This window comes from Rattus norvegicus, chromosome 4, assembly GCF_036323735.1.
Source record: "Rattus norvegicus strain BN/NHsdMcwi chromosome 4, GRCr8, whole genome shotgun sequence".
NCBI lineage: Eukaryota > Metazoa > Chordata > Mammalia > Rodentia > Muridae > Rattus > Rattus norvegicus.
Window position 1 is genome coordinate 125,198,191 of NC_086022.1, and position 27,265 is coordinate 125,225,455.

Here is a 27,265-nt window from a genome sequence, read left to right on the forward strand (position 1 = left end):
TTAGGTATAGAATTTTCCCCTGTATATAAGCTTTCCTACCATGTATTAGGCTCTGTAATGCAACGCTTAAGTGGTCCCATCTTATAATAGTGAGCAAGGAAATGCTCTCTGGATTTAGCAATTGTAAAATGTCATTTGGTAAGGTATAGCAGAGGCTGTTAAATCATCACCATTGTTTTGTTGTTTGCTCCTTTTCTTGGAGGGAGACAATGTGTTCTATAACCTAGGCCAACCTGATTCTCAATCTAGACTAGGCTGGTCTCTAGCCTCTACTTCACAAGTACTGAGATCACAGGTGTGACTTTACAGGTGTGGCTTTACAGGTGCTGCATCACAGGTGTGGCTTTATAGGTGCTGCATCACAGGTGTGGCTTTACAGGTGCTGCATCACAGGTGTGGCTTTACAGGCTGCATCACAGGTATGGCTTTACAGGTGCTGCATCACAGGTGTGGCTTTACAGGTGCTGCATCACAGGTGTGGCTTTACAGGTGCTGCATCACAGGTGTGGCTTTACAGGTGCTGCATCACAGGAGTGTTCTTACAGGTGTGGCATCACAGCTGTGGCCACCTATCTGGCTTCATTGTCACTCTTTGTTTCATTTAACCAAAAAAAAAAAAAAAACAACCCTGAAATCTGAGGGAAAAAATAAGACATGGGATCTTGCTATGTTACCTAGGCTTCAGTCTGGTCCTAAGCTTCAGAGTGCAAGAGATTCCCCTGCTTCAGTCCCCTGAGTAAATGAGGTTTCAGGTACATGACATTTCACCTGCTACAGATTTTTTAAAAAAAAAATCAAATCTCTGTACAAAATTATTTTGATGATGGTGTTACTTATACTAGCAAAATATATAAATCATGTAAATGTCCAACAGCACAGCACGGAGATCATGTGTTTACATGATCACAATTACAAGGAATTTGCAAACAACATATGACAATGTTTTGGAGTACAGTAAGCTATTGGGTGCATGTAAAATCACACGGGCACACACTCTTATATATTCAAAGGTAGTGGGATGTTGGTGCTGGTGACATGGCCTAGCAGGTAAATGCACCACCTGCTGCCAAGCTGATGACCTGCGTTCAATCTCTGAAACCCACATTGAGGAAAATGGACTCCCACAAGTTGTCCTCTGACTTACACATATGTGCTATGACATGCATGTCCATGCGAATACATAGTAGACAGACAGACAGACAGACAGACAGACAGATGTTTTAAAAAGCTGGGGATTAACAGTCTTCCAGTCAGGTGGAAGGGCTGTGGCTGGTTAGAAGGACTGCTGTGGCTGATCCACATTTCATTTATCTTTATGTTTCTGGATCTTTCACACGTTGATGGGTAGGTGTCATTTTCATGATTTGAATGTCACAAAAGCCCTACGTGAAGTCAGAAGACAGACAACAAATTATGAAAATACAGCAATAGCATCTAGCCACAGACCAAATCTTCCTGATTAGCAACTTGGACACAAGCAAACAGCAGTAAAGTCAGCAATGTATGGTAAATTATGTGGCTCATAGAGACACTCAGCCTTACTCAGAACTATAGGAAACAGATGTTAAAACACCAAGGGCTGGGGAGATGGCATGGCCAGGAAAGTGCTTTCCAGCCAGCATGAGCACCATGCTTGATTCCCAGAAACAATGTGAAATGCCAGGCACTGTGCACATGTTACTTGTAATCTCAGCACTGGGGAGGTGGTGACTTGGGTCTCCAGAGCTAACTTGCCAGCCAGTTTAACTGAACTGATGAGCTCCAGGTCCCAGTGAAAGACCCTGTCTCAATCATCTGGGGGACGACCTCTGACAAATGACACTCAAGGTTGAGCTCTGGCCTCTATAGCACTTGGGTACAGTCACCCCCATAAACATGTACAAGTAAGCGTGCACGTGCACGCACACCACACACACACACACACACACACACACACACACACACACACACATACACACATGAGCACCCTCCCATACACCAAGTCCTATGTCTTTACCCAAGAGCAGTGAAAACCTGTGTCCACAGAGACTGAACAGGAAGGCTCACAGTGGTTACTCTCCATTGCCCAGAGCAACACGTGCTCAGGATGCCGTGTTCCTCACTATAACAAGGAGACGCTGATGTGTGCTGCAGTATGCACAACCTTGAAAATGTGATGCTGTGTGAGATAAGTCAGACCCTAAATCCTCACATTATACAATTGTACACATACAAAATATGTCCAAGGTCAGTGTTTCAGGTGGGCATTCTCCACAGGAGCACAGAAGAGAAAGGGATGGAGGGAAAGGGACAAGTCTGTTGACAGAATCAAGGCTTCTTTTTAATCGATGAAACCATCTGAAAAGTAGGGCTGATACAGGCCTGTAATCCCAGATACTCAGACGAAAAATGTGGACTATGCTGAGTAAGTTCACAGCCAGTGCAGGCAAATCTGCAAGACCGTGTTTGAGAACAACAACAACAACATCAAACTAAATTAAAAAGAGAGCTAGGAATGGGGAGAGGCTTGTCTACCATTCATAAAGCCCGAAGTCAATCTGTAGCACAGTAGAATCAAACAAAGAAGCAAACGAGTAAGTAAATAAATGATGGTTACCTAATGCTGGGTATAAAAAAATCAGTGCCCCGTACACTCTCTATGTGTGACTTGTCTGTGGGTCCCTCATGTGGATGTGATCCACTGAAAAAACAAAAGCAAAGACGTCACAAGTAAAAGATGTAATAGATTAAAAATAAAACAATAAATAATACGACAAAATAACCAAAATAAAACAAAATAAGAGCAGTAGTTAAGAGCGCCTGTTATTCTCCCAGAGGGCCTGGGTTCTATGCCCAGCACCCACATGGGCAGCTCACAATTGTTTCTAACTCTAGTCCCAGGGTTTCCAACACCCTCTTCTGGCCTCCAAGAGCACTGCACCCAAGCAGTACACATTATGCATGTAGACAGGGCACTAATACTCACAAAAATAAAATACATTTAAAATGATACTGAGCAGACTGTTTACTGTGTCACAATCCTTGTCTTAGTAGGGTTTTACTGCTGTGAACCCTGACCAAGGCAAGTCTTATAAAGGACAACATTTATTTGGGGCTGGCTTACAGGTTCGGAGGCTCAGTCTGTTATCAAGGTAGGAGCATGGCAGCATCCAGGCAGGCATGATGCAGGGAGAGCTGAGAGTTCTGCATCATCATCTGAAGGCTGCTAGTGGAAGACTGACTTCCAGGCAGCTGGGATGAGAGTCTTATAGCCCACACCCACAGTGACACACCTACTTCAACAAGGCCACACCTCCTGATGGCGCCGCTCCCTGGGCCAAGCATATTCAAATCACCACAGAACCCTAACATGCATTGTAGTCACTCTTTACACAGCAGTGTCACATTAGGGACTGTAACTCAGTCACAGATGATTCAGAGGGCATGGGAGGAAGCTGGGTGTGGTGGTCCATGCCTGTCACTTGGCACTGGAAGGGTAGAGGCAGGAGGATCTGGTGTTTAGGGTCATTTCTCACTGTATAAGGAATTTGAGATCAGCCTGGGTTACATGGGACCCTATCCCACATTTAAGTTACAATTAAGATTAAATTGGGTTAAGTAGGGTACACAGAAGGCTTTGGGTATGTGCTATGTAAACCCCACACCACTGCATAGAACGGGCTCCGGCCTCCATGGATTTGGACAGCACCAAGTCCTTGAGAACTGTGAAGGCAACTGTAGAATTTGCTAAACACAGGCCCAAGATGCAGCTCCTCTTCTCAGACTGGCAACACCTGTAAATGTGCAGGCAGGCAGACTTCTTCTGATGATAACATGATAAAATGATGTCATCTTCAGAGGATCATTTAGCCAGAAAGAAAATTTCTAGCTGGCCCTGTGGACCTCTCGGTCTGCAGGACCCACTGGGATGTGGAGGAGCCTGGGAGCTGGGGATAAACTCAGGTCAACAGGTGGGAGTGGGAGACATGCAAGTGGGAGAACGCCAGCTGTTACGAGAGGAGGAGCCACTGCCGTGCAAAGGTTTGCCAAGATGTGTCTTAGTTGATGATAGCATGTGATGTGAGCACACATTTCAGTGGGGAGAGGTCACAGTTACATGAACATACATCACAAAGAAGATTTGCTACACTGGTTTACACACTGTGGGATGGATAGTCCTGCAATGGCTGTGGAAAAGTCAGGATGGTAACTGCTCAGTCCCTGAAGCCAGGAACCTCAGCACTCCCAATTTGAGGCCATAGGCCTGGAGGATTGCAGAGAGCTTCTGGTCCTCAGTCCACACTGGAAGGCTAAAGAAGCTGGTTCTGATGTCAGTGAAGAGCAGTGACAGCGGCAGCGGTGGCAGCAGGAGCAGCAGCTGTAGGTTAGATGCACTAACGAACAAGAGGGGAAGACAAGCAGATAAAACCCCCACAGCCTTGGCTCGTGAGATGGCTCAGTGAACAGAGGCACTTACCACTAAGCCGCATGTCCTAAGCTTGATCTTGGACACTCACATGGTGGAAGGAAAAAACTGATTCCTGCAAGTTGTTCTCTGACCTGCACACGTATTCTGTAACATGGATGCCCATATGTTCTCTCTCTCTCATACACACACACACACACACACACACACACACACACACACACGGGGGGGGGGAAGGGAGGAAGGGAGGGAAGAAAGGAGGGAGGGAGGGGAGAGAGAGGGGGAGAGAGAGAGCGCGCAAGAAATGGTGTGTGTGCGTGTGTTTGTGTGTGCATGCGTGTGTGTGTGTGCGCGTGTGCGTATGTATGTGCGTGTGTGTGTGTGTGTGTGTGTGTGTGTGTGTGTGTGTGTGTAAGTCAGCTTTTTTCTTTGGGCCTCCTTATATTAGGCTGCCTCCAGAAGACTCCATCTACTCTGGGAGAGAACTTTCTCTGCCTCTATTAGTCTTTCTTGCTGACCCTCTCAGAGGTGAGTCTTCAACATTCAGTGAAATTGGCAACCAAGATAAACCATAATAGAAGTGAGTCAGTAAGAAGTGACTGGTGCTATTCTCCAGGGGACTGGAGTTCAAGCATATGCCCTCACTCTCCCAGCCTTGGTTCCCATTCCTCAAGAATAGGCCGGAAGATCAGACAGGACAGGATGAGGTGCACAGGCAAGGGTGATGGTGGACCCTAAAAGGCAGAAGCTGCCTCTGAGGGTCCAGGCTCTTCCCACCCCACCCTGCTCCTGCCTGTTTTGGAGGCTATGGCAGGTTGGCTTCTCTGAATAGCAAAGTGTTATGAGGGTGGATGGGTGGGAGGATGTGTAACTGAGTGGAGACAGCCACTAAACTCAATGCAAGTTAAGGCCGCCTTTCTGAAGGCTGCTTCCATGGAAAAGCAACAATTTAAACAAGGAGATAAAGATCTTGGGGTCCCCAGTAGCAGCAAGATGCCATCTAGGGAGAGTTGTGCTGCAACCCATTAATGCTCAACAGGCTCCAAGTGCCAACTGAGGGACCGTTGAGGTGGTCAGCAAGTGCTACAGACAGGAAACTTTTGAAGTGTCTTAGGACTGCCATTCTGTCATGAAGCCAGCCTGCAGAAAGGAGGCCACCGGCCATTGGTGACAGCTGCAAGTTTTTTGGAGGCAGCTGGCAGCTGCAGGAACCAATGCTCCCATGCCACTCAGGTGTGGTATCTTGGAGGCTACGTCTCAGGCTCCGTGGGTCCCCAATGTGTCTGTCTTTGGCAAGACCTCAAATTGGCCGTCCTTCTTCAAAGAGCATCCGATGCCAGGCCCCTGGTGGAGTGAGTGGGAGTCCTCTGGAAACCAGCCTTTTTATTCTGAGATGAGCTTCAAGGAGAAACTATCCCCTCCAGAGTTCCTCCACACAGCAACAGGGACAGCTGAGCTCCGATTGGTTGAAAACATGTACACGCAAATAAGGTACAAAATGGGGGCCAATCAGCGTACAGCTGTCAAACCCAGAGGAGAAAGAGAAAGCCTTCCCAGACTTAAAGTGTTCTTAATTAGGTCGACAGGTCCCACGTCCCTCACCATGATGTTAAGGAAGTGGGCACTGAGCTGTCAAACCTAGTTTCCTCAGTTTCTGGTTGCTATAGCAATGCTCTGATCACCTTTGCACCAGAAACTGCTGCAATGTCCAGGAGCCAATCGTTGCTGCCGTTGCTATGGCAACGTTGCTAAGGCAACAGTGTGCTCCTTGAGGATCTGCAGCCTGCTTCCCTGCCTCAGGTGTATTTGGCTCTCTTCTTGTCAGTTCAGTCTGGGGCGGGCAGGCTGTCAATCAGCAGTGCCACCAGCTTAGACTTGCTTGAGCTTGGTAGCTGTCAGAAAGCTCCGTATGGGAGCCCCTGCAACCCCTACCCCCTAAACATTGCACAGAAAATTCTGTACTCAGATTGGGGTAGTTGTGGTGGTGGTGATGGCGGTGGTGCTGGTGCTGACGTTGCTGATGGTATCAAACCCATGCTAAGTCCAGTACTCTACCATGGAGCTACACCTGCATTTCTTGCTCATTGTAATTAAAAGGTAAAGTGAATGGTGTGAAAGGGAAAGAATAATAAACATACAATGTTCAGTAAGTCCATGTCCTATCACGACGACGACATTATAAAGTGAAAAGCCACCTCTTTGAAGCAGCCTTCTGTGGTTGCTGTGAACCTGGGCCTCGGAGCCTCAGCTTGTACACTTTGCAATAATACATGTAGAACTTATGATTTTTGTGTCCTTTTTAAAAGATCTGCCCCTCCTGAGAGCTGGAGAAATGACTTGGTGGTTAAGAGCACTTGCTGCTATTGCAGAAGGCCTGGCATTAAATTCCTAGCGTCCACATGGTGGCTAACAACTCCAATTCCAGGGGATCTGATGCTCTTTCCTGGCTTCTGTGGACATTGCATACATACGTGGTACATAGACGTAAACAAAGGCAAAAACCCATATGTGTTTTGAAAAGCAAATGCTTGGTTTCTCCCACTAGCCCTTGGGTTTGGCTGAGGCTCTCTGCTCTGTCTACTGCATGCACAGCTTTGGCCCTGTTGCTGGGTCTTAACGGATGTGCTAGACTGCCATAACAAAGAGGCCCTCAAGTCGAACCACTCAAATCACACAGCTCGTTCTCACATCTGTGACCTTGCAGACAGGTGGTTCAGCCTGCTGTGAGAGTCTGAAGAGATTCACAGTCTCCAGTGTTCCTCAGACTACCTCCTTCCTCAGTCACAAAAACCAAACCTAGCTCATGCTGTTAGACTAACTTTGCTCTCTTGGGCCTCAGCTGCTAGGTGCTGAATGCTCTGACTCGTTCTCCTAACCTGATGCTTACCTGTGCAGCTTCCCAACCTCCAGAGCGAGTCTCCTGAGACCAGCCTCATGTGTTTGTGTGTCTCTTGTGTGTTTGCCTTAAGTTTTATGCATTTATCCACACCCTTGATATTTGGGAAAGTGACTTCGCCTTCATTATTTTGCCCCAGTTTCTCTTGTATAAAATGGGGAAAATTTTGCCTTCCAGGGTTGTTTAGAGTTCAGTGTGAATGAGGCTTTGGGGACTGACTTAGCACTATGTTACTGACTGGCACTCAGTAAGAGCTGATGTTATCTTTGGAGTTTTTCAGCTTCCCCAGAAGGTGCACAGTCAACATCACCTCATTCATCTCTAGATGTAGCACTGAAAGTCCAGGAAATAGATTCAACCTTCCAAGTCCAGGGTGCTGGCAGATGGCCCAGGCTGGGCTGAATACAGGCTGAATTCCTCATTGTACCAGAGGAATCAGGAAGACTCCCCTCCCAGTTTGTAATAACCAAATGCTGCTCCTTCTTTCTCTCAAGCCCATAGCAGCTTTGACTCATAAGTCCACTGTCTGATTTACTACAGTTCAAGCTCTGTAACTCCTAGCACATAGGCTAGGTCACATGGTGTAGAAACTCCCGCAAACTTCTTTTTTTTTTTTTTTAAGATTTATTTATTTATTATATATAAGTACACTATCTTCAGACACACCAGAAGAGGGCATCAGATCTCATTACGGATGGTTGTGAGCCACCATGTGGTTGCTGGGAATTGAACTCAGGACCTCGGGAAGAGCAGTCAGTACTCTTAAACACCGAGCCATCTCTCCAGCCCCCTCCCGCAAACTTCTAAGAACAATGAATTGCCTTTGTCCCCTGAACTGAAGGCAGTGTCTTCTCCAGATCAGCCCCACTACCCATGGCTGGTAGTAATTCCTGACTGACCTCACACTCCTACAGACAATTTTTTCCCCATCTCATCTTTGAAAATCTATATCCTGTTTTCTGAAAATTATCTAACAGTAGACACATCAGAGGCATTCTTCCAAACTGTCAGCCCACATTAGGACTTGGCTGGCAAATACATGCTGTTGGTGCTCATGCCAGAGAGACTGAGTTCAATCCTTGGAACTTACACAAAGGTGGAGGGGAAAACTTGTCCGACCAGAGCTGACTTCCGGATCTTCACATATGCATTGTGGCATGTGCCTCATGCCCCAAAAATCAAAACAACAAATGTTGCGGGTTCCCTTCACACGAACCTGTGGCTCCTGGGCTCCCAGCTGCCATGTTAGTCCCTAGCTGCTCCTCTGGTCAGCTGCTCCTGTTTGGTTGATGAGGACAGCTGGACCAACAGAGGTCCATTGTCTCTTCTTCTGACCTCCATTGTTGGGGCCTCCCAGGCTCCAGCCATTACAGACAGCCCCAGCTGTCGGTCAGCTTCCAGGTTCAGGGTATAGGGGAATAGAGACAGGAGAAATGTTCAGTTATACACGACTGGACCAGACCTGATCTACAATAGGGAAACAGGTTCAGGGCATTTTATGATTAAGTGGGAAGTGCTTATACCATGGTGAAATGGCCACAGATAGTACAGGAATGGAAGGCTGCACTCCAGGAAAGAACATATAGCAGGGCTGATAGGCCCAGAACAGACATCTCACCACCACACAGTGCAGGGAAGCCAAAGAACTCATCAACTAAGCAAGTATCTATTTCTACCCTGGGAATAAGGGCGGAGCTGCGCATAACCACGCCCCCCAGGCGGCACTCCATTGGGTGCGTCTCCTTGGCCGGCGCGGTCCGGTTGTCTGTGACGCAGCCGCAGGCCAGAACTCCACCCCCAGCTCCCAGCGCTATGGAGGCGTGTTCTGCGTAGGCCCTCCCCGCTACACCCCTCCCAACCCTCCCCGTGCGGAGTGGTGTCCAGAGCAGGCAGGGCCGGCTGCGGGATGTGAGTGTGCGGGTTCGCGCGTGGGACCAAGCATGGGTTCTGGGGATCCCCGTGGGCACGGCGGGACAGTAGGAGGAGGGCAGGGTGACCGTGCGGGTGAACGGTGGGTCTCCCTTCCGCAGGGCACCGCGGTGGGCTGCAGGGCTGCGACGAGGGCACAGCCTCCTGCAATCGCGGTCTACGCACTACTTCCCCCACCCCACCCCCTGCGCGTTTTGTTCCCAGCAACACAGATGCGTGAGCTAACTCGTGTGACAGCCACATTCCAGCCCTCTACACCCTACACCCCGCCTTCCCCCGTACAGGCCTTGGGCCTTGGCGCCAGTAACTCCTGAATACACCTGGCACTGGCATGTGACCTTGGGCACACCTGGTTCCCAGAGCTGCTGTGAGGACTGTGTTGGAAGCTGGTTTAGTCAAAGCCAGCCAGGGTTCAGGAAGGAGCTGTTTTCATTCCTGTTGGTTGTTAAGTGACCTGGTGTGAGTGGGGAGGGGGAGACTCTTTCCACAAGGAAGCTGTTGTCTATATCTGCGTCTCTTCTGCACGTTGAAGGCCTCACGCAACACAGCTGTACCAGCATGTACCAGAGAAACGCTGGCCCATCGTGTACTCTCCACGTTACAACATCACCTTCATGGGCCTAGAGAAGCTGCACCCCTTTGATGCTGGGAAATGGGGCAAGGTGATCAACTTCCTGAAAGGTAAGAGCCCCCCAAGACTGGCATCCACTTCCTCCATTTCCCTGTTCTCACCACCTCCTCAGACTTGTATCTACCTTCTCCATTTTTTCCTTCTTCAGGTCCTCATCACCCCCCTCGGTCCTGCATCTGCCTCCTCCATCCCTGTATTCATCACATTCTTATCTGCTTTCAGCCCCCAGACTGCCTCTGCCCTGCTGTTAAAGGGTCTTTCCAGACAGGCTGCCAAGCAAGAAGGGCCCTGTCTTGTATTCCCACCAGTTAGATCTAGTCCCTGTCTCCCCCCCTAAAAATCTAGAGCAAGCTCCTAGCTCTGCGTTGTGCAGAAAATAGGATCAAATTAGACATTATAACACAGCTGTTTCTGTTGGGCTTGTTTTTGTTCCTCTGGTGACCTCCTATCTACAGCAAGTGGTACAGCTTTTCCCTCCGCTGTAGGGACCGACCTGAACATCCAAAGGAAATCACGGACTAGAAAGCACACAGGTGACGCATGGTGTTATTGTAAGCCTGGGATACTAGCCTTGCACGTCTGTTGCCTGCACAAATGTTTTCCTGCTGGTGCTCTCTGCCCTGACCTGGGCTCCTGCCTCTTTCCGTGGCACAGCAGAAGGGCTCTTCATCCCCCTCAGCTGGGAGTGAGCAGCCAGTCCCTTTGAGGATGAGGAAGGATGGGAGGTAGGACCACAGGGCAGGCTCCTTGGGCGCCCAGGTAGGAAGGGAGCTGACTGAGTCTGGAGGTGTCAGAGGCCATGGGACACTGTGGGAGGAAGCCCCTGCCTGGATCTCTGTATAGATGTGGATGGGACTGGTTGGTTTCTGAGCATGACTCATTGACAGTAGACCTTAGATTCTGATTTCTCTAGAACCAGAGCATCATGGCCCAGTCTCACCGGACTTTGGGGGAAGTGTCTGGTCTCTCAGCCTCAGTTTCTTTTGCAAAATGAATCTTTGGTAGCCATATACAGAAACCTGTCCCTGCAAGCCACTCAGACACCCTGGTGTCCCCTATACCACCTACTCCTCTGTTTACTGCATATTTTAAGATGCTTTGAGATTTTTCAAAAACTTAACTTTGTTTTAAAAGGAAACACATGTCCTCAAAATGGGAAAAGGCAGTTTCACTTGCCATAAATAGAAGGTTGCAGCAGGAAGATAGCGCTCTGAAAACAGCAGTTGCGCAGCTCTGGCTTCTGCTGCCTGTGAGCCACTGCTCTCCTTTGGTTAGCAAGGGGCATGCTCAAGGCTCAGGCAGAGGAAAGGCCACATTGTCCCGAGCCACCTGTGGAGGGAGAGTTGCGCTGAAGAGCTTTTTCTACCTTGAGAACAATCCTGTTGTTTGTGCTGTCTGCTTCTGGAAGTCATCCATCTGTACCTGAGTTCACCTGGTGGCCGTCAGCAGCACAGAAAATAGAGAAATGGCTGTGTGTTTCGAGTGCCCCACACTGGCCTAGGGAGGCAGCCGTTCTCAACCCACAAGTTCACTGTGTGCTGAGGGGCTGCCAGGGGCTAGCCTGCAGCCTGAGGGAGGAGGGTCTAGAGGCTGGACCTGCTTTGAGAGCTGGGAAGGCAGCAGGGTCTTCCTCTGTGGTTCCAGAAGAGAAGCTGCTGTCTGATGGCATGCTGGTGGAGGCGAGGGAGGCCTCGGAGGAGGACCTGCTGGTGGTGCACACAAGGCGCTATCTCAACGAGCTGAAGGTACAGTACCAGGATCTTCGGGCTGTGGTGAGAAGCAGTGGCTGGAGGGGGAGAAGCTCAGCTTTAGGGGTCCTGTCCCCAGCACAGGGGAGGTTCTTAAGATAAGGAGGGGGCCATAAGATATCTCTGTGGGTAGTCAGCTCCCCATTGTCAGGGTATATGCAGACGGGGTGTGCAGACAGAACCCCTTAGAGGTTTGGGCATATTAGTGACTTTCAGCCTATGCTCTGGACAGGGCTCAAAGGCCGCTGCTGGCATCGCTTTAGTGGGAGGGAGACATTGGCCCTTGTCCTGTCCACAAGGCCACTTTATTCTGTCCTGTTTCTGGAGTGGCCAGAGACGATATTCCAAGACCTCCTTATAAATGAAAACTCTTGGGCTAAAATGGCTTTGAAATGCCCCCAGGGCTCGGGAGGGAACATAAAGATGGTGGTGGGGGCAGATAGAGGTGTCTGGGATGGACTGCAGAAGATCTTCCCCTCCCATGTGGGTCATGTGGTTGGTTGCCGCACTGCTGGACCCAACATGATTACAGGACCTGCTTTTTCAAGAGAAGCCAGAATGCTGCTTATTAAATGATATTCTCAGATTTCTTCCTTTTTTTCTATTTTTTTTTTTGCTTTGTGATTTTCTGGGGGGTGTTTTTTGTTTTTAGTTTTTATGATTACTGGGACTTAGCATGTTAGGCAAGCACCCCACCACTGAGCTCCAGCCCTAGCCCCACCCTGATTCTGAATGTGTTAATGGTAAGCTTTTAAATCCCAACTGTAGGCCACACTGGGCTACCACTGTCTGCCCGTGGCCTCTTCGCACAGGAGATTGTAAACTCCTATTGGAAGTCAAGGTCTTTAATATATCCTTTATGTGACAGGTTGGGAGTGGGGGGGTGGGCATGGTTGCTAGTTTGCCCTGGCTGGAACTGCATCAGGGTGCCATTGAGTCTCTACCTCAGAGAATGAGAGTTCTGGTTCCCAAGTTTCCTGTCAGAGCCCATGGCTTCAGGACTCTACAGATGGCAGAAGTCAACAGGCTGCTTCACTCTGTCTGGAAAGACCTTGGCTCAGGAGTAGTCTGTGCCTCCTCAAATCACTTGGGCAGGGTGCTGTTAAACATGGGGAGGGCCCTTGTGGGCCTCTATTCAGGACTAGGGCCACAGCTGTTGCCTCTTTTCCCTCCAGCCATGGCCTGAGCTGTGAGAATTCTAGATAGGCCATGGCAGTGTGAGCTTGGGAAAGATTGCCAGGAAGACGCTGGCTCCCAGGAGAGAGGTGTGAGGTGTTGGCTAGATGCCCAGTGCCTGGCTGCCCTGGTTTCCTGGGGCCCAGACATGCATGATTAGTCCACAGCCCAAAGCCTGGCCAGGAGTCAGAGGTGGGAGGGGAAGGCAGGGGTAAGATGCTCTGAGTTTGGACAGGGAGAGACCAAAACAGAGTGGGGCCTGGATGAGGCAGAGGCTGGGGGGATAGTTACTAGGATTCCACCCATTTATAAAACCTCATGGGAAACTTACAGAGCAGGGGTCCCAAAGACTATGGAAGCAGCATAGTCTGTGATTCCCAAATAGGAAATAAGAGCAGAGATGGGGTGGGGGTTTGGGGGGGGTAGTGGGGTGGAGGTGGGGGTGGGGTGGCTCAGCTATATCAACATAACACATAGCTATTCACCAAGAGGATGGGCGATGTAACAGTTGGCTCCAGGCTCTGTGGGAGCCAGATCAAAGGGAGAAACATAGCTTTTGTAATACACCAGGTCTTGTGTGAGAGTCTGGAAAGCTGAGGAGGAAACATGGGTTTTATCTTGAGTACCACGAACAGGTTTGCAGTGGGGGAGTGATGCACCCACTCAGATGAGATCCGTTATCTAATGTACAACTCAAGCACACCTCCCCCACCCCGTGTCTGCATTGTCTGTCCCTTCCCTCTACTGTGGGCATCCCAAGTGGTGTCTGGCAGGTCTCTAGGTTCCCAGGGTGGTGGTTCTTGGGTCTTTCTGTGGGTGTTGTGTACCGTCTTCCCTCCCTGCTGCCTCATCTACTCTCCACACACCTGCCTAGGATAGGAAGCCTGCACTGCTGCGGCCTCCCATCCCAGTGACTAGGGTACCAAATGGGAACAGTAACATAGGTGCAGGAGTGAGTATACAGCCTAGGACTGGGCCCATTAAGACTGGAATCTTGGCTATGTCACTACTGTGTTTTATTTGCTGTGAATTCTAGGGCCCTGTCCCTAGGAGCAGGTCAGAGCTGGGAAGCTCCTGATGTCTGTCCCAGAGCATCACCAGCAAGTTCATAACCAAGTACACACTGTTTTGGGTCCTTCAGGGAGGGATGAGACCAAGTCCATCTCCTATGGAGAGCAAAGAAGTGTAACTTGCCGTCGGGTGCCAAGCGCTCGCAGAATGGGGGGCAGCAAAGTAGGGCGTGGAGGACAGTGAGTCCAGCAGGCCTTAAGGGAGTGAGCAGGGCTCTAAGCATGAGCCACAAGTGCAAAGGCCCATTTCTCCTTTAAAAAAATATGGTTAATCACATATATCACAGTCCACAGTCTTAAGGCTCAGCAGCGTCTCCCATCATCCATCCATGTGATATCACGACCTATAGCTGTTCCTGTCACCCTTGCTCCCTGGTATTCCCCGCCCTCTGCCCGGTCTCCGCCCACTTCTACCGTGCCTCCACAGATCATGTACTTTGTACTTGACTCAGTACAGATGGAGTCAAGCAGTGTGTGAGCTTCGGCGTCTGGCTTGCCTCACCACACAGCCTGTTGAGCATTTTCTTCCCCAGCGGCCGGGATTGAGAGCTCAAGCATGCAAGACAAGTGCTTTGCCAGGAAGCCACACACGGCCCAATACACATCCCTCTTCATGGATACATAATACTCTACCATGTGGTGTACCACATCATGTTTGTCCATTAGCTTATGCACATGTGAGCCACTTCTCCATCTTAATGACTGACAGTCGTGTTGCTATGGATATACCCTTATGCATTTGTTTGAATACCTAATTTCGGTTATTTGGGGGTGTGCACCGGCTCTGAACCAAGAAAATACCTAGCTCAGCCATGTCAATTTTGAATGAATGAGTTTATTATGCTTATAGCAAGCAAAAGTTAAATAACAACTAGCAGATGAAAGCAGGAGAGAGCCCAGGAGGACATCGAATCAGGAGCCTACAGCACCCGGCACAAAGCATTGGATTCATCTTACTGGTGATGTAAGAAGAGTAACAGAGCCCAGGGACGCCTGTGAGTTTAGGTCGGTCTGTCTGTCTAATATTAGGCAAGCACTCAACTACTAGACTACATCATCAATCTCTTCCTCTTTAAAATGTATTTTAAAAACACTTTAATTCTGAGACAAAGTTGGTGTGAGCTCATAATCTTTACACTCAGCCTCCCAAGCTGAGTAGGATTTACAGGCTCCGGGGCCCCACTGTTTTATTTTAGATTAAGGATTGTCAGTACTAGTGTACCTCTGAAGGGGATAGACACAGATGCCGTGCCTGTGTGGATGGTGACACAGACGTGCTGGTAGCTATGTGCAGGTCAGCTGTAGTCTTTGGGCAGCTAGGACAGTGTTCTAAGGAGAGAATGACAGGGCTCTCCAGCAGGACCCCTTCAGCAGGCTTCCACAGTTACGCCTGACAAGGAGACAGGCACAGAGGGAAATGGCTGCACACAAAATCACACAACTGAGGCAGAGCCCAGAGGGGACTTGAGAGCCCTATTCCAGCCCTGCGTAACCCGACCAGCCTACAGCTCTTGTCCCTCCCAAGTTTGTCACAGGGCACCTGGGTGGGTCCTGCCTACTCATCTGGGCTGCACATCCCAGATAATCTTATCCGTCCCTTGTTGTCCCGTACACACACACACACACACACACACACACACACACACACACACACCAGGGCCCTTCTCAGTTGCTCTGTCTTCTATCACTACAGTGTCAGTGTCACTGGGAAGACCCATATCCGCTCGTTCTAACCATTGTAACAACCATCTCCCTGGCCCACAGCCCACTCTGCCAAACCCCTTTTCCCTCTTTCTCTAGAGCCCAGCCACAACCCACTCCTACCTTGCACCCAGTGTTTTATTTGGTCACCAGCAGGTTTTTTTTTCCCTGAGCAGTGATGCCTGATAAAGCCATCATGATGGACACACCCTAAATCAGCTCCATCCAACCACCACCTCCGCGTCTGGCCAGCATTGTAATATGCCTGAAGTAACCAAGGCACAGGGTTCTCAGTAAACAATGTATGCTTTGCTTTGTTTTGTTTCTTTGAGGTAGGGTCTTGTGTAGCCAGGGTTGGCCATGGACTCCATAGTCTTCTGCCCCTACCCCCCAAGCTGGGATGACAGGCGTGTGCTACCACACGGCCTTTAGTTCAGAGTTGACTCCTACGTGCAGGCTCATATATTTGGGCCCTTTGTTCTCAGGTTTAACCAACCAGAGAGGGAGAATATTCTTAAAATGACAGTGCATCAATTTTAGCATGCACATTTCTCGTGTCACTCCCTAAACTGCGGCATACACTTCTCTCAGCGTGGTAACATGGCCCAGGTCATAAGCAATGTAGGCATGTGTGTGTTATGCAGGAGTGTGTGCTCAGGTTCCACTTAAATATGAATCCATTTACACGTGGGCCTGGCTTCCTCTCGGATCTTGGTGAAAGCATGGAACCGCTCTCTATAAAAGTAGACCAGGCAGGGCGTAGCAGCACAGCACTTGGAGGCAAAGGCAGGCATCCCTGAGTTGGAGGCCAGCCTGGTCTACATAGAACCAGGACACCCAGGGATGTGCAGAGAGATCGTTGTCTCCAACAGAAAGAGCAAGGAAGAGCAGATGGAGCCAGGCACACCAAAGCCGGCTCTCAGAGCCTAGCAGGAAGGAATGGAGTCGGGATTGGAAGTAACAAAGTAGCTCACATCAGCTGGAGATGGGCCTCAGAGGCTCCCTGCGATTTTAGTTTTTAGTTCTGACTTTCCTTTTTCTGTGCCTCTATACTGCTCTGACAGTATGCTGTGAACCTGTGCTAGCAGACCAGGTCCTGAGCCACAGAAGACCACAGAAGATGCTTCCTTGCCCTGCTCTATCCAGCTACTTGCATTCCTGAACTCAATTCTTTGCCCTAAATTACATCTTTGGCCTAAAACCTGCATCTGGGGGCTCTTGTTCACTGTTTACCTTCTGTAAGTGTTACCTTCTCCATAAGGCCCTCTCCCTTCCCGTGAAGACTGTCATAGCACCTGCTGGCTTGTTAACCTTGGCTATAAGTGTCCTAGCCCAGACAGGACCCCAAGCCCAGCTGGATGTCTCATGGGCTCTAAGTACTTAGAAAGTGCTGACTGACACTTGGCTACACAGAAACAAGGCCCTCCTGGTTAGTACTGGGCTGTGGGAAGCAGAAGAGCCCCGTGCAGGCTCAGCACAGCCTGCATTCCTTAGTGTAGACACCAGAGGGCAGAAGAGTGCCTCAGAATGCTATCATTAACTTCTCTGTGCTCAAGCAAAAAGCTGGGACTCAAAGGCGGCTCCCAACTGTCACCTCCCAAGAAACGGAGAGGAGCCACCATGCCCAGGCCTGGCATCGAGTTTGACTTCCATGTCTCTTTCCACAGTGGTCCTTTGTGGTGGCTACCATCACTGAGATCCCCCCTGTCATCTTTCTCCCCAACTTCCTTGTGCAGAGGAAGGTGTTGAGGCCCCTGCGGACCCAGACTGGAGGCACCATCATGGTAGGCTGGATGGGCTGTGCAACTCCAGGCCCCTACCCCACTTTGCCCTCTAGGGACTTGTCTCATCCAATAACAATTTTACTCACTGTGTTTGTACCCCAACAAGCATATGTTCTACCCCTACTCGCTGCTGGGGGCCCAGTTGAGGGACACTTTGTGTCAAAATCAATGAGGTCTGTCCCAGCCATGGTCACTGTGCTCTGGCACTGCCATAATTTTGTATTGATTGCCATTCACCCCAATTGCCTGCAGGTTCGCACCCACCCGCTTTCGATATTCCTGCAAGCAGACCATCTCTCTTTTTTTCCATTTGAAAAGCCATGTGGGAATCCTCAGCTCACCTCACTTAAATCTCTGGTGTTTTCCCTGTAAAACTGGGAGGGCTGCTCTGAACCCTTCCCCACTCCCCTGGTTGCCACTGGTCTGTTGAGAAATGAGGTTCTGCCTTATTCTACCTGTGGCCTATTCCTGCCCCAGAGCTTACATTGAATGAATACCTGCCTGCCTCAGGATGAGGCCTGAACTACCCTTTGCTTGTTTCCAAAGGCGGGGAAGCTGGCTGTGGAACGAGGCTGGGCCATCAATGTTGGTGAGTGCTGGAGCTTCAGAATGTCTGGCATCCTGGTGGGGGTGGGAGGGGTGCGGGGACTGAAGGACAGAACGCCTCAGAGCCAGCTCAGTTGCCTGGAGTAGTATACAGCCTTCTTGTTCCTGTGTGGGCCCCACGGGGACCTCTCTCTGCTGTGAGGTATTTGTTCTGAGAATGCCCCACCCAACATTTACATATTTCCAGTGACAGGGAGTTCTCTTCCACCCAGAGAGCCTGTGCTGTCCCTCAGGTAGGTTCCTGGGTGTGTCTGTGTGGAATTAGTTGCTTCCGTGTGGCTCTCCTGAAAGGGTCCATCTTTCTGGGTCTAGGCCAGTGGACAGGGCTTGGTTATGGGATGAGTGGAGAGGCCCAGGCTAAGTGCCACATCAGGGGCCAGTGCTTTCTGGTTCTGTGTGGCCTCTGCAGTCTATCTTTACAGACCTTGACAGTTGAAGAAGCTCATTCCTAGCAGCCTTCCTTGTCTGTTGCATAGTTGTCTTAAGAGGACACTACTGGCTTGTGCAGGACTCTGTAGCAGGACCTGATCCATTTTGTGAACTCTGCATGGCCAGGGACCATGACTTGTCCTGCAAGAATTGCCAGGTACCCAGCATTAGACCTGGCATAGCCATGGTATTAGGTACCCAGTTGCATAGGCACATGGGTAATTTATGCCCTGTGTGTCTGTAACATAGTTCCCAGTGCATGGAGGATCTCAGTGATACTCCTATCATGGATACTAGGATCTGGTTAGTGAGCATCTAGGTCCTGATGAAGCCTGGATTTTGCTAATGGTACAAGCTTGGTTTGCTTGTTGTGTTTTCTGGGCATGTTGTTGGTCCTCTCTGTGCCCGGGGCGGCTCATCTGTTAGAGGGTCTAGTGAAGATGGAGCTCTCTTCTGGCCTATAGAGAGGCTTCAGCAAGCTGGCTGCCCTGTTAGGCGCGGACGAGGCAGTTGCTTCATCTGCATGGTCCCAGCTTCACACCGTCAGGGTGGGGATAATTTTGGACCTCCATTTTGGAAGGTTCCTAGAACCCAGGGTCTCCAGGGATACAGGGACTGTAGCAGCTTACTAGCCATTTTAGGAGAAGGCAGGCAGCAGCAGTTCTCTAGTCCAAAGCAACAAGGATTCCCAGACGGATTTGGGACGGCATGGACAGCTATGCCCAGCTAGCCATCTCTGTTCACTAGGAGGTGAACCTGGGTCCAAAGCAAGCCTGCTAATGCTGCCCCCTTTCTGGTCTGGGAACCCGGGGCAGCTCAGCTGGCTGACATGACTGGGTCTCCTCGAAAAGTGGCTTTTACTGTGGGATGAGGTGGTTATGGCATCGAACTACCTCTTGACCTAGAGTGATGACATACTCCCAGGTATTCTGTTCACTTGGCCAACCTGGAATCCCAACAGTAGGTGCATGTGGGGATGGGAGAGAGGTAGAGGGAACCCAGATCTGGTTCTGACCAACACCACTGTCTGGCTTTCTGCAGGTGGTGGCTTCCACCACTGCTCCAGTGACCGTGGTGGGGGCTTCTGTGCCTATGCAGACATCACACTGGCTATCAAGGTGTGTCTCTGAACCTGTGGTACCTTGCCTCTAAAGACCCCATCATCCCATAGCTTACCACACACTCTAGGGGAGGAAGGTGGGCTCACAGTGGGGAGGGCCTTCCTCACAGTGGAGAAGGGCTTCTCTAGCTGCTCAACCTGGCTGGGACTCAAACTGGACCTAGCAACTTCCAGCCACTAGAAGACCTGTCTGTTGCAGGAGGGAGTCATCACAGCCTCCCGAGTGCTGGGAGTAGGTGTGGGGGGAGGGACAGGCAGGTTTCAGGACTGTGGGTATGAAGAAGGGTGTGGCTGAAGTGGGGAGGAGTGAGGCAAGCACAGGTTAGGATCCTGGTGACAGCAGAGCTCCCCACAGCTGGTGTCGATTTCATATCCTAACTCCTTCTCTTGCTCCTCCCCTCACTGAACCCTTGAGCATCACTCTGAGGAAGCTGAGTGAAGGGAGCTTGCCCACTCTGTGGGTCTGTGGAACTCCTGAGTCCCCAGTGTGCTCTCTGCCCAGTGTCATGCTGGGTGCCAGGCTAATAGAGTATCTGTTCTTACAGGCATGTAGATAGGCTGTCAGCAGACCTGGCTGTTAGGACTTGGAGGGAAACAGGGAAGAGGTTGGTCTCCTAGGGAGGAAGAGGCCTCAGGATTCAGCATTATAGAATGAAGCAAAGTTTGGAGAGTTAAATTCTAAGGCTATGGGGCTCATTTGTGAACCCCACATTCTCTAGGGGATCCATAATCTGATCTCTTAACCTTCAGGCCACAGTACCCTCCCTGTCCCCAGAGCCTTCCCTTCCCCTCCCCATCCTCCACTGTCTCCCCATTTCTCCTAGCACCCCTTCCCTCCTGGCAAAGTGATGTCTTACCCATTGTCCTTCCTGCTCAGCCCCTTTCCTTAGTCCTCAAAGAGTTGGGTCTTCTGACTGTCTGGTTCTCACGCATCTTCTCTCCCTGTCAGTTCCTGTTTGAACGTGTGGAAGGCATTTCCAGAGCTACCATCATTGATCTGGATGCCCACCAGGTGAGCACTCTGCTGGAGCCCAGGCACCAGCACTTTCCTTTGGTAAGAGAGTCCCCTTCCCATGTCCCTGGTAGCTTCTGTCCTTGAACCCAAGGGTCTCACTGCCTCCTGTTAACCACTCATATTCCAGGCAGGAGGCTCTTTCATAAGCCTTAACTACTCTGTTCCCCTTACTCAGCTCCAAGTAAACCAAGTCACACATATACAACTCTTTGAAGTTTGTTCTCCCTGTGCCAATTACACTGATGGATGCTCCGGCAGGGCCAAGAGGGTAGCGAGGCCCGATTTCACGCTGTTTCACAGAAAGGATGAGAAACAGGGCTGGCTATACTGCAGGTTCTGAAAGAGGCTATGGGATCATATCTGGAGTGCATCTGGCTCTGCTGGCTGTCAGCTGTCTGGCACTAGATCCCCAGGGTCAAGCCACCCGACAAAGCAGGAGGCAGTTCCTGTAGTAGTTGGGGTCCCCTCTTCCTGAGAGCAGCTACCTGCAGTGACAGTTGTGTCTGCACATAGGGCAATGGGCACGAGCGAGACTTCATGGGCGACAAGCGTGTATATATCATGGATGTTTACAACCGCCACATCTACCCCGGGGATCGCTTTGCTAAAGGTAAGTTTCATCCCCATGCCTGTCCTCTGTATGTGCCCTGTGGTTACCACTAAGCCACTCATTTATCTGTAGTGTTCCCAGGAAGTGAGTACTCTTACTATACCCATAAGCACATGGGGACTTATGAGAGTCACTTGACCCCAAGACCACAGGAATACACACCAGGGCTCTTCACATTAGAGTGAGCAGAGAGAGAGAGAGAGAGAGAGAGAGAGAGAGAGAGAGAGAGAGAGAGAGAGAGAGACAGCGAGACAGAGAGAGACAGAGAGACAGAGAGAGGGGGAAGCTGAAGAATTCTCAGAGGATTTGTTCCTTAGTTAGGCTTCTATTGCTGTGATAAAACACCATGATCAAAAGCAACCTGGGATGAAAAGGTTTATTTCAACTCACAGTCTCTATATAGTTCATTTAGGGAAGGAACTCAGATGGAAATCCCAAGGTAAGAACTGAAGCAGAAGCCATAGAGGAATGCTGCTTTATTGACTTACTCCTCCCAACATGCTCAGTTTCTTTTCTTAAACCCCAGGACCACCTGCCCAGGGGTGACATAAAATACAACACAGTTGCCCTCTTGTCAATGTGACAGACAAACATCAGTATTCAACCACAGCCTTTCATCTCTCACTTGTCCCCAGGATGGTAGGTTAATATTTATATCACAATATCACATTCCAACTTTTAAAAGTTCTAGTCTTTAAAAACTCAAGCACCTTTAAAAGTCCAGTCTTTTTAAAACATTTAAAATGTCTTTCTCAAAGTCCAAAGTTTTTCTAAAATATCCACAGTCTGGTAACTGGCTTCTTGCAAGATCAGAATAGACACTTTTTAAAAACTCTTAGAGGGAAGAACCAGAACCAGTCACAGTCACAGTCAAACCAGATCTACAGTGTATCCCCTTCATGCCTTCAAAACCAGCATCACGTGGGATATTCTAACACATTGCACATGTGCTTCCAGCACAATATACAGCCTTGGTCTCCCCTGCATCCCTGCTTGTGATTGCCCTCGGCATCTGGGACCCACCCATAATTCTCTGGGCTGCAGCGGGCCTGGTCCATTTCTCCAGTTTCAGCCTCTGCAGTATACACATCCTGTGTCCTAGGCTCATGCCAGCTCCACTCCACAGCTGTTGCTGACCTTGGTGGCCATCCCAAGGTACTAGGATCTTCAGATATCTGGAGTCTAACTCTGACGGGGTACACCTTCACTAATAGCCTCTCCTGGCCTCTCTTAGGTCTCTTATCCTGCCACAGGGTGTCAAGCCTCAACTTTTCTCCATGTCCCCTTCATGCCTTCCAAACCAGTACCACATGGGAGACTCTAACACATTACAAAACCCAGCTTCTAGCACAATATACAAACAACCTCGGCCTCCTCTGCATCCCTGCTTGTGATTGCTGACCCTGCAGAAACACTTCCAGATTTCTGCCTTAAATGGTGCTGGTCTTTTCTTAATTATCACCAGTTCCCAGTCCCACCTGACTAGTGGCAATTGTCCCAGCAAAGCAAAGGTTTTACTCCAGCCTCTTGTTAGGCACAGATGACCCTTCAGCTCCAGCTTACCAGAACCACAGATTTTTAATACAAAACAGCCCGTGAATAACCCTTGATAGAGCCTGTGATTTCCATGAAACTTCACAGCCCAGGCCTCCATCGTCTGCATTGCTTTCAATGTTCTTGTCATCCAAGCTCCCACACTCAGTGGCTTTTCCAGCCCAAAGCTCAAATGCTAACATGATATTCCTAAAATCTGTCACAGCAATGCTCCATAACCTGATACCAAAAATGAAGGCTTGGGGGGGAAAGTGATCGGTTTAAAAAGAGCTGAATTCAACTTCCAGCTCCCATATCTGGTGGCTCACAATCACCTATAATTTTGGCTCCAGGGAATCTGGTGCCCTCTTCTGGCCTCTGCAGGCACTGTACTAATGAACACACTGCCAAATATGTGTAATTAAGCTAAGATAAAATATAAAGTGAATTAAAATATAATAAAAAATTAAAAACAGCAAAAATGGACTCAAGCATAGCCCAGGGGCTCTGAGACCAGGTTTGAAATCAGCAAGCGGCCTGCCCCACTGGTGGTGTAGTCTCAGTCAGCTTTCTGTCTCTGTGACAGAGTATATAGGTCAATCCAGTACCATGTGCCCACTACTGAGGTCAGCAGCAGCCTTAGAGTGGAGCTGGCTATAGCTTGAAAGGAAGAAAGTCTGCCTTGGCCCACGGCTTTAAGGTCCCGGTCTACTTTAGTAGGCCCTGTTGTGTTGGGCTTGTTGCATTGCAGGTACCACAGCTGCATGTGTGGTAGGAAAGACTTCTCACCTCATGACCAGAGGCAGAGACACATTCAGGGGCATGGTCCTGATACATCACTGCCAAGTTGCATTGCATCCTCTACTTTGCTTAACCCCTTAAAGGTCTAGTCATTAGTAGCAGCATCATTCAGTAGTGCCATGGGCTGGGAAGCAAGCCTTCCACAGATGAGCCTCTCAGGACATTGGAGATAAACACATGGCAGGGCTGCGTAAGCACAGGTGGTGAGGTAAGGCCACTACTGACTACCTAAACTGACCCTGGACTACTTGGAGCCTGGGCTTGAATATGTTGCGTGTTCAGTGTTGGTAGGGTTCAAGGATAGGGTCTCTAGGCCCTCAGAGATAAAATGTCAGCTTTAAACATCTGTCCTCCCACGGATGCCCCTTCACCACTCAGCTTCACTGTGGTGAGAGGCCAGACTGAGATGGAGTCAGTCCTGTTGTGGGTCTTGACAAGTTCTTGCATCGATGCCATCCTCTGCCTCAGTTTCCCTGCATTGTACTCTGGGCTGTTTGTGTCTCCTTCCCAGAGGCCATCAGGCGGAAGGTGGAGTTGGAGTGGGGCACAGAAGATGAGGAGTATCTGGAGAAGGTGGAGAGGAATGTGAGGAGGTCCCTCCAGGAGCACCTGCCTGATGTTGTGGTGTACAACGCCGGCACAGACGTCCTGGAGGGAGACCGCCTTGGCGGGCTGTCCATCAGCCCAGCGGTACGTCCTCCTGTGGGGGTCACCTGAGGCTTCGCCTGTAGCCTGGCCACCATCCGACCACATATCAGTGACTTTTCTGTTGCTGTGAGAGAATCCTCTGATAAACGTGGTGACTCGGGACAAAGGGCTCATTTTAACTCACATCTCCTGAAGGAGCAGAATTATTCATGGCCGGGAAGACACAATAAGGAACATGGGGCTGGTGGGGTAGTCAAGAAGCAGAAAGAGAGCAGGAAGTGGGGCCCAGGTACTTTCTCCAGCTCTGCCAACCACAGGTCTAGGACCTTCCAGCGGGGGAGCAAGTGTTCAAACACTTGCAAACCAGTGGGAGCCATTACATATTCAAGCCACAGAGACCCTAGGGCCACCTAGGACATGTATCTATCAGCCCAGAGACACATCTTGTCCCCCGAGGGGGATATTTTTAGGGATTTATCTATCTGTCAAACTTCGTGCCCTGGTGGGACAGGAAATCCATGCTCTGAGGGTTGGCAAAAGTAGAAAATATGAGTGCCTTATGTCTGGAGGAGATGCTAAAAGCCTCAGCCATCACACTAGGGCTAGACTTGTAGTGGTCCTTTTTGGTACCACGGGAACTCGGGCCTATTGACCTTACCCTCCCTGTCTTCCCACAGGGCATTGTGAAGAGGGATGAAGTGGTTTTCCGGGTGGTCCGAGCCCATGATATACCCATCCTCATGGTGACCTCGGGTGGGTACCAGAAGCGCACAGCCCGCATTATCGCCGACTCCATCCTCAATTTGCATGACCTGGGGCTCATTGGGCCTGAGTTTCCCTATGTCCCGGCACGGAACTCAAGCATCCCCCTGCTTTCCCGTGCTGTGCCTTGACGGCTACTCACAGAACATTATCATACCTGCCCCCCCACCCCATCCACCCGCCCACCCGCCTGTGTTTGTTGCTGTCAAGACAGCTGCCAGTGAGCATGGAGGGGCAGGAAGAGCAGGAGCCAGCCTTGCTGGCCATTCCTCCACTCCCCACCAGGTGCCCAAGGGTCTCTGGGCCTTGGGGTGGAAGAGCTGAGTCCCGGGGAGGAGCCCACTGGGATGCAAGCAGGTCATCAGGAGTCAGGGAAGACAGCTTAGCTGCAGCCACAGGGAGGACCTCTGGGATGGGGTGCCTGCTGTCCAGATCAGCCAGAAGAAGGGCCCTCCCTGACCCAGTTGGCTTACTTCCTCCCTTCAGTCTGGAGAGGGTCCCCTCCTGGATGATGGTGCCCATAGGTCTGAGGAAAGTTTCCATAGCCAGCCTCCAGGGGGCACTGGGTTCTCAGCTAACAGGTAATAGTCTCTGATAGAGATTTGGAGGTCTGAAGAAGGAAGCTAGGATTTTCCAGTTTGGGTTCCCTCAATAGATCAAGCCCCCCTATGTTGATGGGGTGGGACATTGAGAATGCCCAAGGCCCCCAACTTTGGCAGTAATCTCCTCTGTTCAGCATGGAAACAAGTTTGGGATGAGTGTTTAGCTCAGGAGTGACTCTCCAAGCTGGAGTTTATAATGGGCTGCTCACCAGGATGGAGAGAAGGTGAGGCCTAGCAGACAGGAATGAGATGGAGACTGGCAGCCAAGCTAGCCCTAGGTAGGGCTTGCTGGAGGGAGGGCAGCCAAGGTAACATTTAGGTACAGTGGCCATGCAGACCTTGGGTGAGCTGCAGTCTCCAGTGGCCTCACCCAAAGTGCCCAATTTTCATCTCTGGGGCCCCAAGGTCTACCTGCCCTCCGGCCATTCTACCCTGAAGGGACAGCCAGGGCCCTCCATGATGTAGGCAGGAAAGCACCCACCCCTAGCCAGTGATTGGCAGCATAACCAAAGGCACAGGGGGTAAGAGGATGTGGGCCAGCTGGGCTTCCTCCTGCCCTGGATCTGCCCCAACTACAGGACTCATATTCATTACCATGTGGGTATTCCCACAGCCTTCATGGCGTCCTTCATGCTCCCTCTGCTGGAGTTGGGAGGATGCCAAAGTCACCAGTTGTCTAAACCACTGACCTAGACCAAACCCCACAGTACTAATGCAGCTCCACACCCCTCTGCCATGACCTCTCTGCATCTGACTGGAGGTTCCTCCCAGGACACTGGGGAGTGGTGACAGCAGTCTGTTACTGTGGAGTTTCTCTCTGAGTACCATACAGGCTCCAGGTTGTTGCTGTGTGTTCTGAGGTAGACAGACCTGCCTCCTGAGGACCACTGGAAATAAAGATTCAAAATTCACCAATCCAGACACCGAACCAGGGCGGCTGCCCAAGATGAGTGGCTGGTGTTTTTTGTTTGTTTGTTTTTGTTGTTGTTGTTTTTCCATTGTCAAAGGTCTGGGGATAGCACAATTCCCATTTTAGCAGATAAGGAAACTGAGGCCCCAGATGGAGCGTGAGGAGTTTGCCCTTGGACACACGTCTGTGGGTAATGAGCAGGGTTGCAACCCTGTTCTGTCAGCTCTGGACATGTATGTGAGGCTCACCCTTTGCAGGGGTGCAGGGAGGTAGGGATGCTTTACCAGTCAAAGGAGATATGGCATTCATGGCAATAAGATGACCTGGGGTTGGGATCTGGGAAAGTGAGGAGTGACAGGCTGGCAAATCTGGGCTGAGATGATGGCTCTGTGGGCGTGGCCTACCCTGCACTGTGGATGTGGCCGGTGGGCGTGGCCAGTGGCAGGGCCCAGCCAGGGCAGTAGGTGGAGGGGTCATCCAGCTCTGTGAAGCAGTTAGAACACAGGGGGATGTGTTGTCCCAAGGTGGGCCTCCAGTAAGGCAGGGAGGACAGAAACTTGTCAGCTTGGCAGAGTGACTAGAATGTCCCAGTGGCACAGCTGGATGTAATTTGTGATGAAATGCCAAAGGGCAGGAGGGTATAAACACATGGCAGAGACTGGTAGGGTTTCCATTACTGTGAAGAGACACCATGGCCAAGGCAATTAAAAAAATTTTTTTTAAAGATTCATCTTTTGTAAGTACACTGTAGCTGTTTTCAGACATACCAGAAGAGGGCATCAGATCTCATTACAGATGGTTGTGAGTTGCCATGTGGTTGCTGGGATTTGGACTCAGGACCTCTGGAAGAGCAGTCAGTGCTCTTAACCGCTGAGCCATCTCTCCAGCC

At 50.3% G+C, this 27,265-nt stretch overlaps 1 protein-coding gene and 1 long non-coding RNA gene across 8 annotated transcripts; one reads left to right on the plus strand and one right to left on the minus strand.

Annotated features, from left to right (window-relative positions):
- Nucleotides 1–1,202: 1,202 nt before the first annotated feature.
- Nucleotides 1,203–9,095, minus strand: LOC134486816 (uncharacterized). 2 transcript variants are annotated; one of them, XR_010066213.1, is made up of 3 exons: nucleotides 8,825–9,083; nucleotides 8,518–8,695; nucleotides 1,203–1,382 (listed from the first exon to the last, which is right to left on the minus strand). It is a non-coding gene; the product is annotated as an uncharacterized LOC134486816 (long non-coding RNA). The 2 variants fall into 2 exon arrangements; XR_010066212.1 differs by lacking the exon at nucleotides 1,203–1,382 and having other exon boundaries at nucleotides 7,903–8,695; nucleotides 8,825–9,095.
- Nucleotides 4,854–26,394, plus strand: Hdac11 (histone deacetylase 11). 6 transcript variants are annotated; one of them, XM_039107373.1, is made up of 10 exons: nucleotides 4,854–4,933; nucleotides 9,763–9,911; nucleotides 11,506–11,606; nucleotides 17,224–17,340; nucleotides 17,887–17,929; nucleotides 19,417–19,493; nucleotides 20,445–20,507; nucleotides 21,024–21,120; nucleotides 23,966–24,144; nucleotides 24,780–26,394. In XM_039107373.1, the coding sequence occupies exons 2-10, from the start codon at nucleotides 9,845–9,847 to the stop codon at nucleotides 24,993–24,995; spliced, it is 960 nt and encodes a 319-aa protein (XP_038963301.1). In that variant the 5' UTR covers nucleotides 4,854–4,933; nucleotides 9,763–9,844; the 3' UTR covers nucleotides 24,996–26,394. The 6 variants fall into 6 exon arrangements, with proteins under 6 accessions (XP_038963301.1, XP_063141891.1, NP_001100080.2 ...); NM_001106610.2 differs by lacking the exon at nucleotides 4,854–4,933 and adding an exon at nucleotides 9,138–9,209; XM_063285820.1 differs by lacking the exon at nucleotides 4,854–4,933 and adding an exon at nucleotides 9,216–9,312.
- Nucleotides 26,395–27,265: the final 871 nt, after the last annotated feature.

Excerpts from the sequence above, each read along its gene's own strand:
- Hdac11 (XM_063285820.1), top strand. The coding sequence starts at position 9,242 with ATGGGTTCTGGGGATCCCCGTGGGCACGGCGGGACAGTAGGAGGAGGG. Across the intron at positions 9,912-11,505 it reads GGTGATCAACTTCCTGAAAG|AAGAGAAGCTGCTGTCTGAT; the intron begins GTAAGAGCCCCC and ends CTGTGGTTCCAG. Across the intron at positions 21,121-23,965 it reads CGGGGATCGCTTTGCTAAAG|AGGCCATCAGGCGGAAGGTG; the intron begins GTAAGTTTCATC and ends TCTCCTTCCCAG.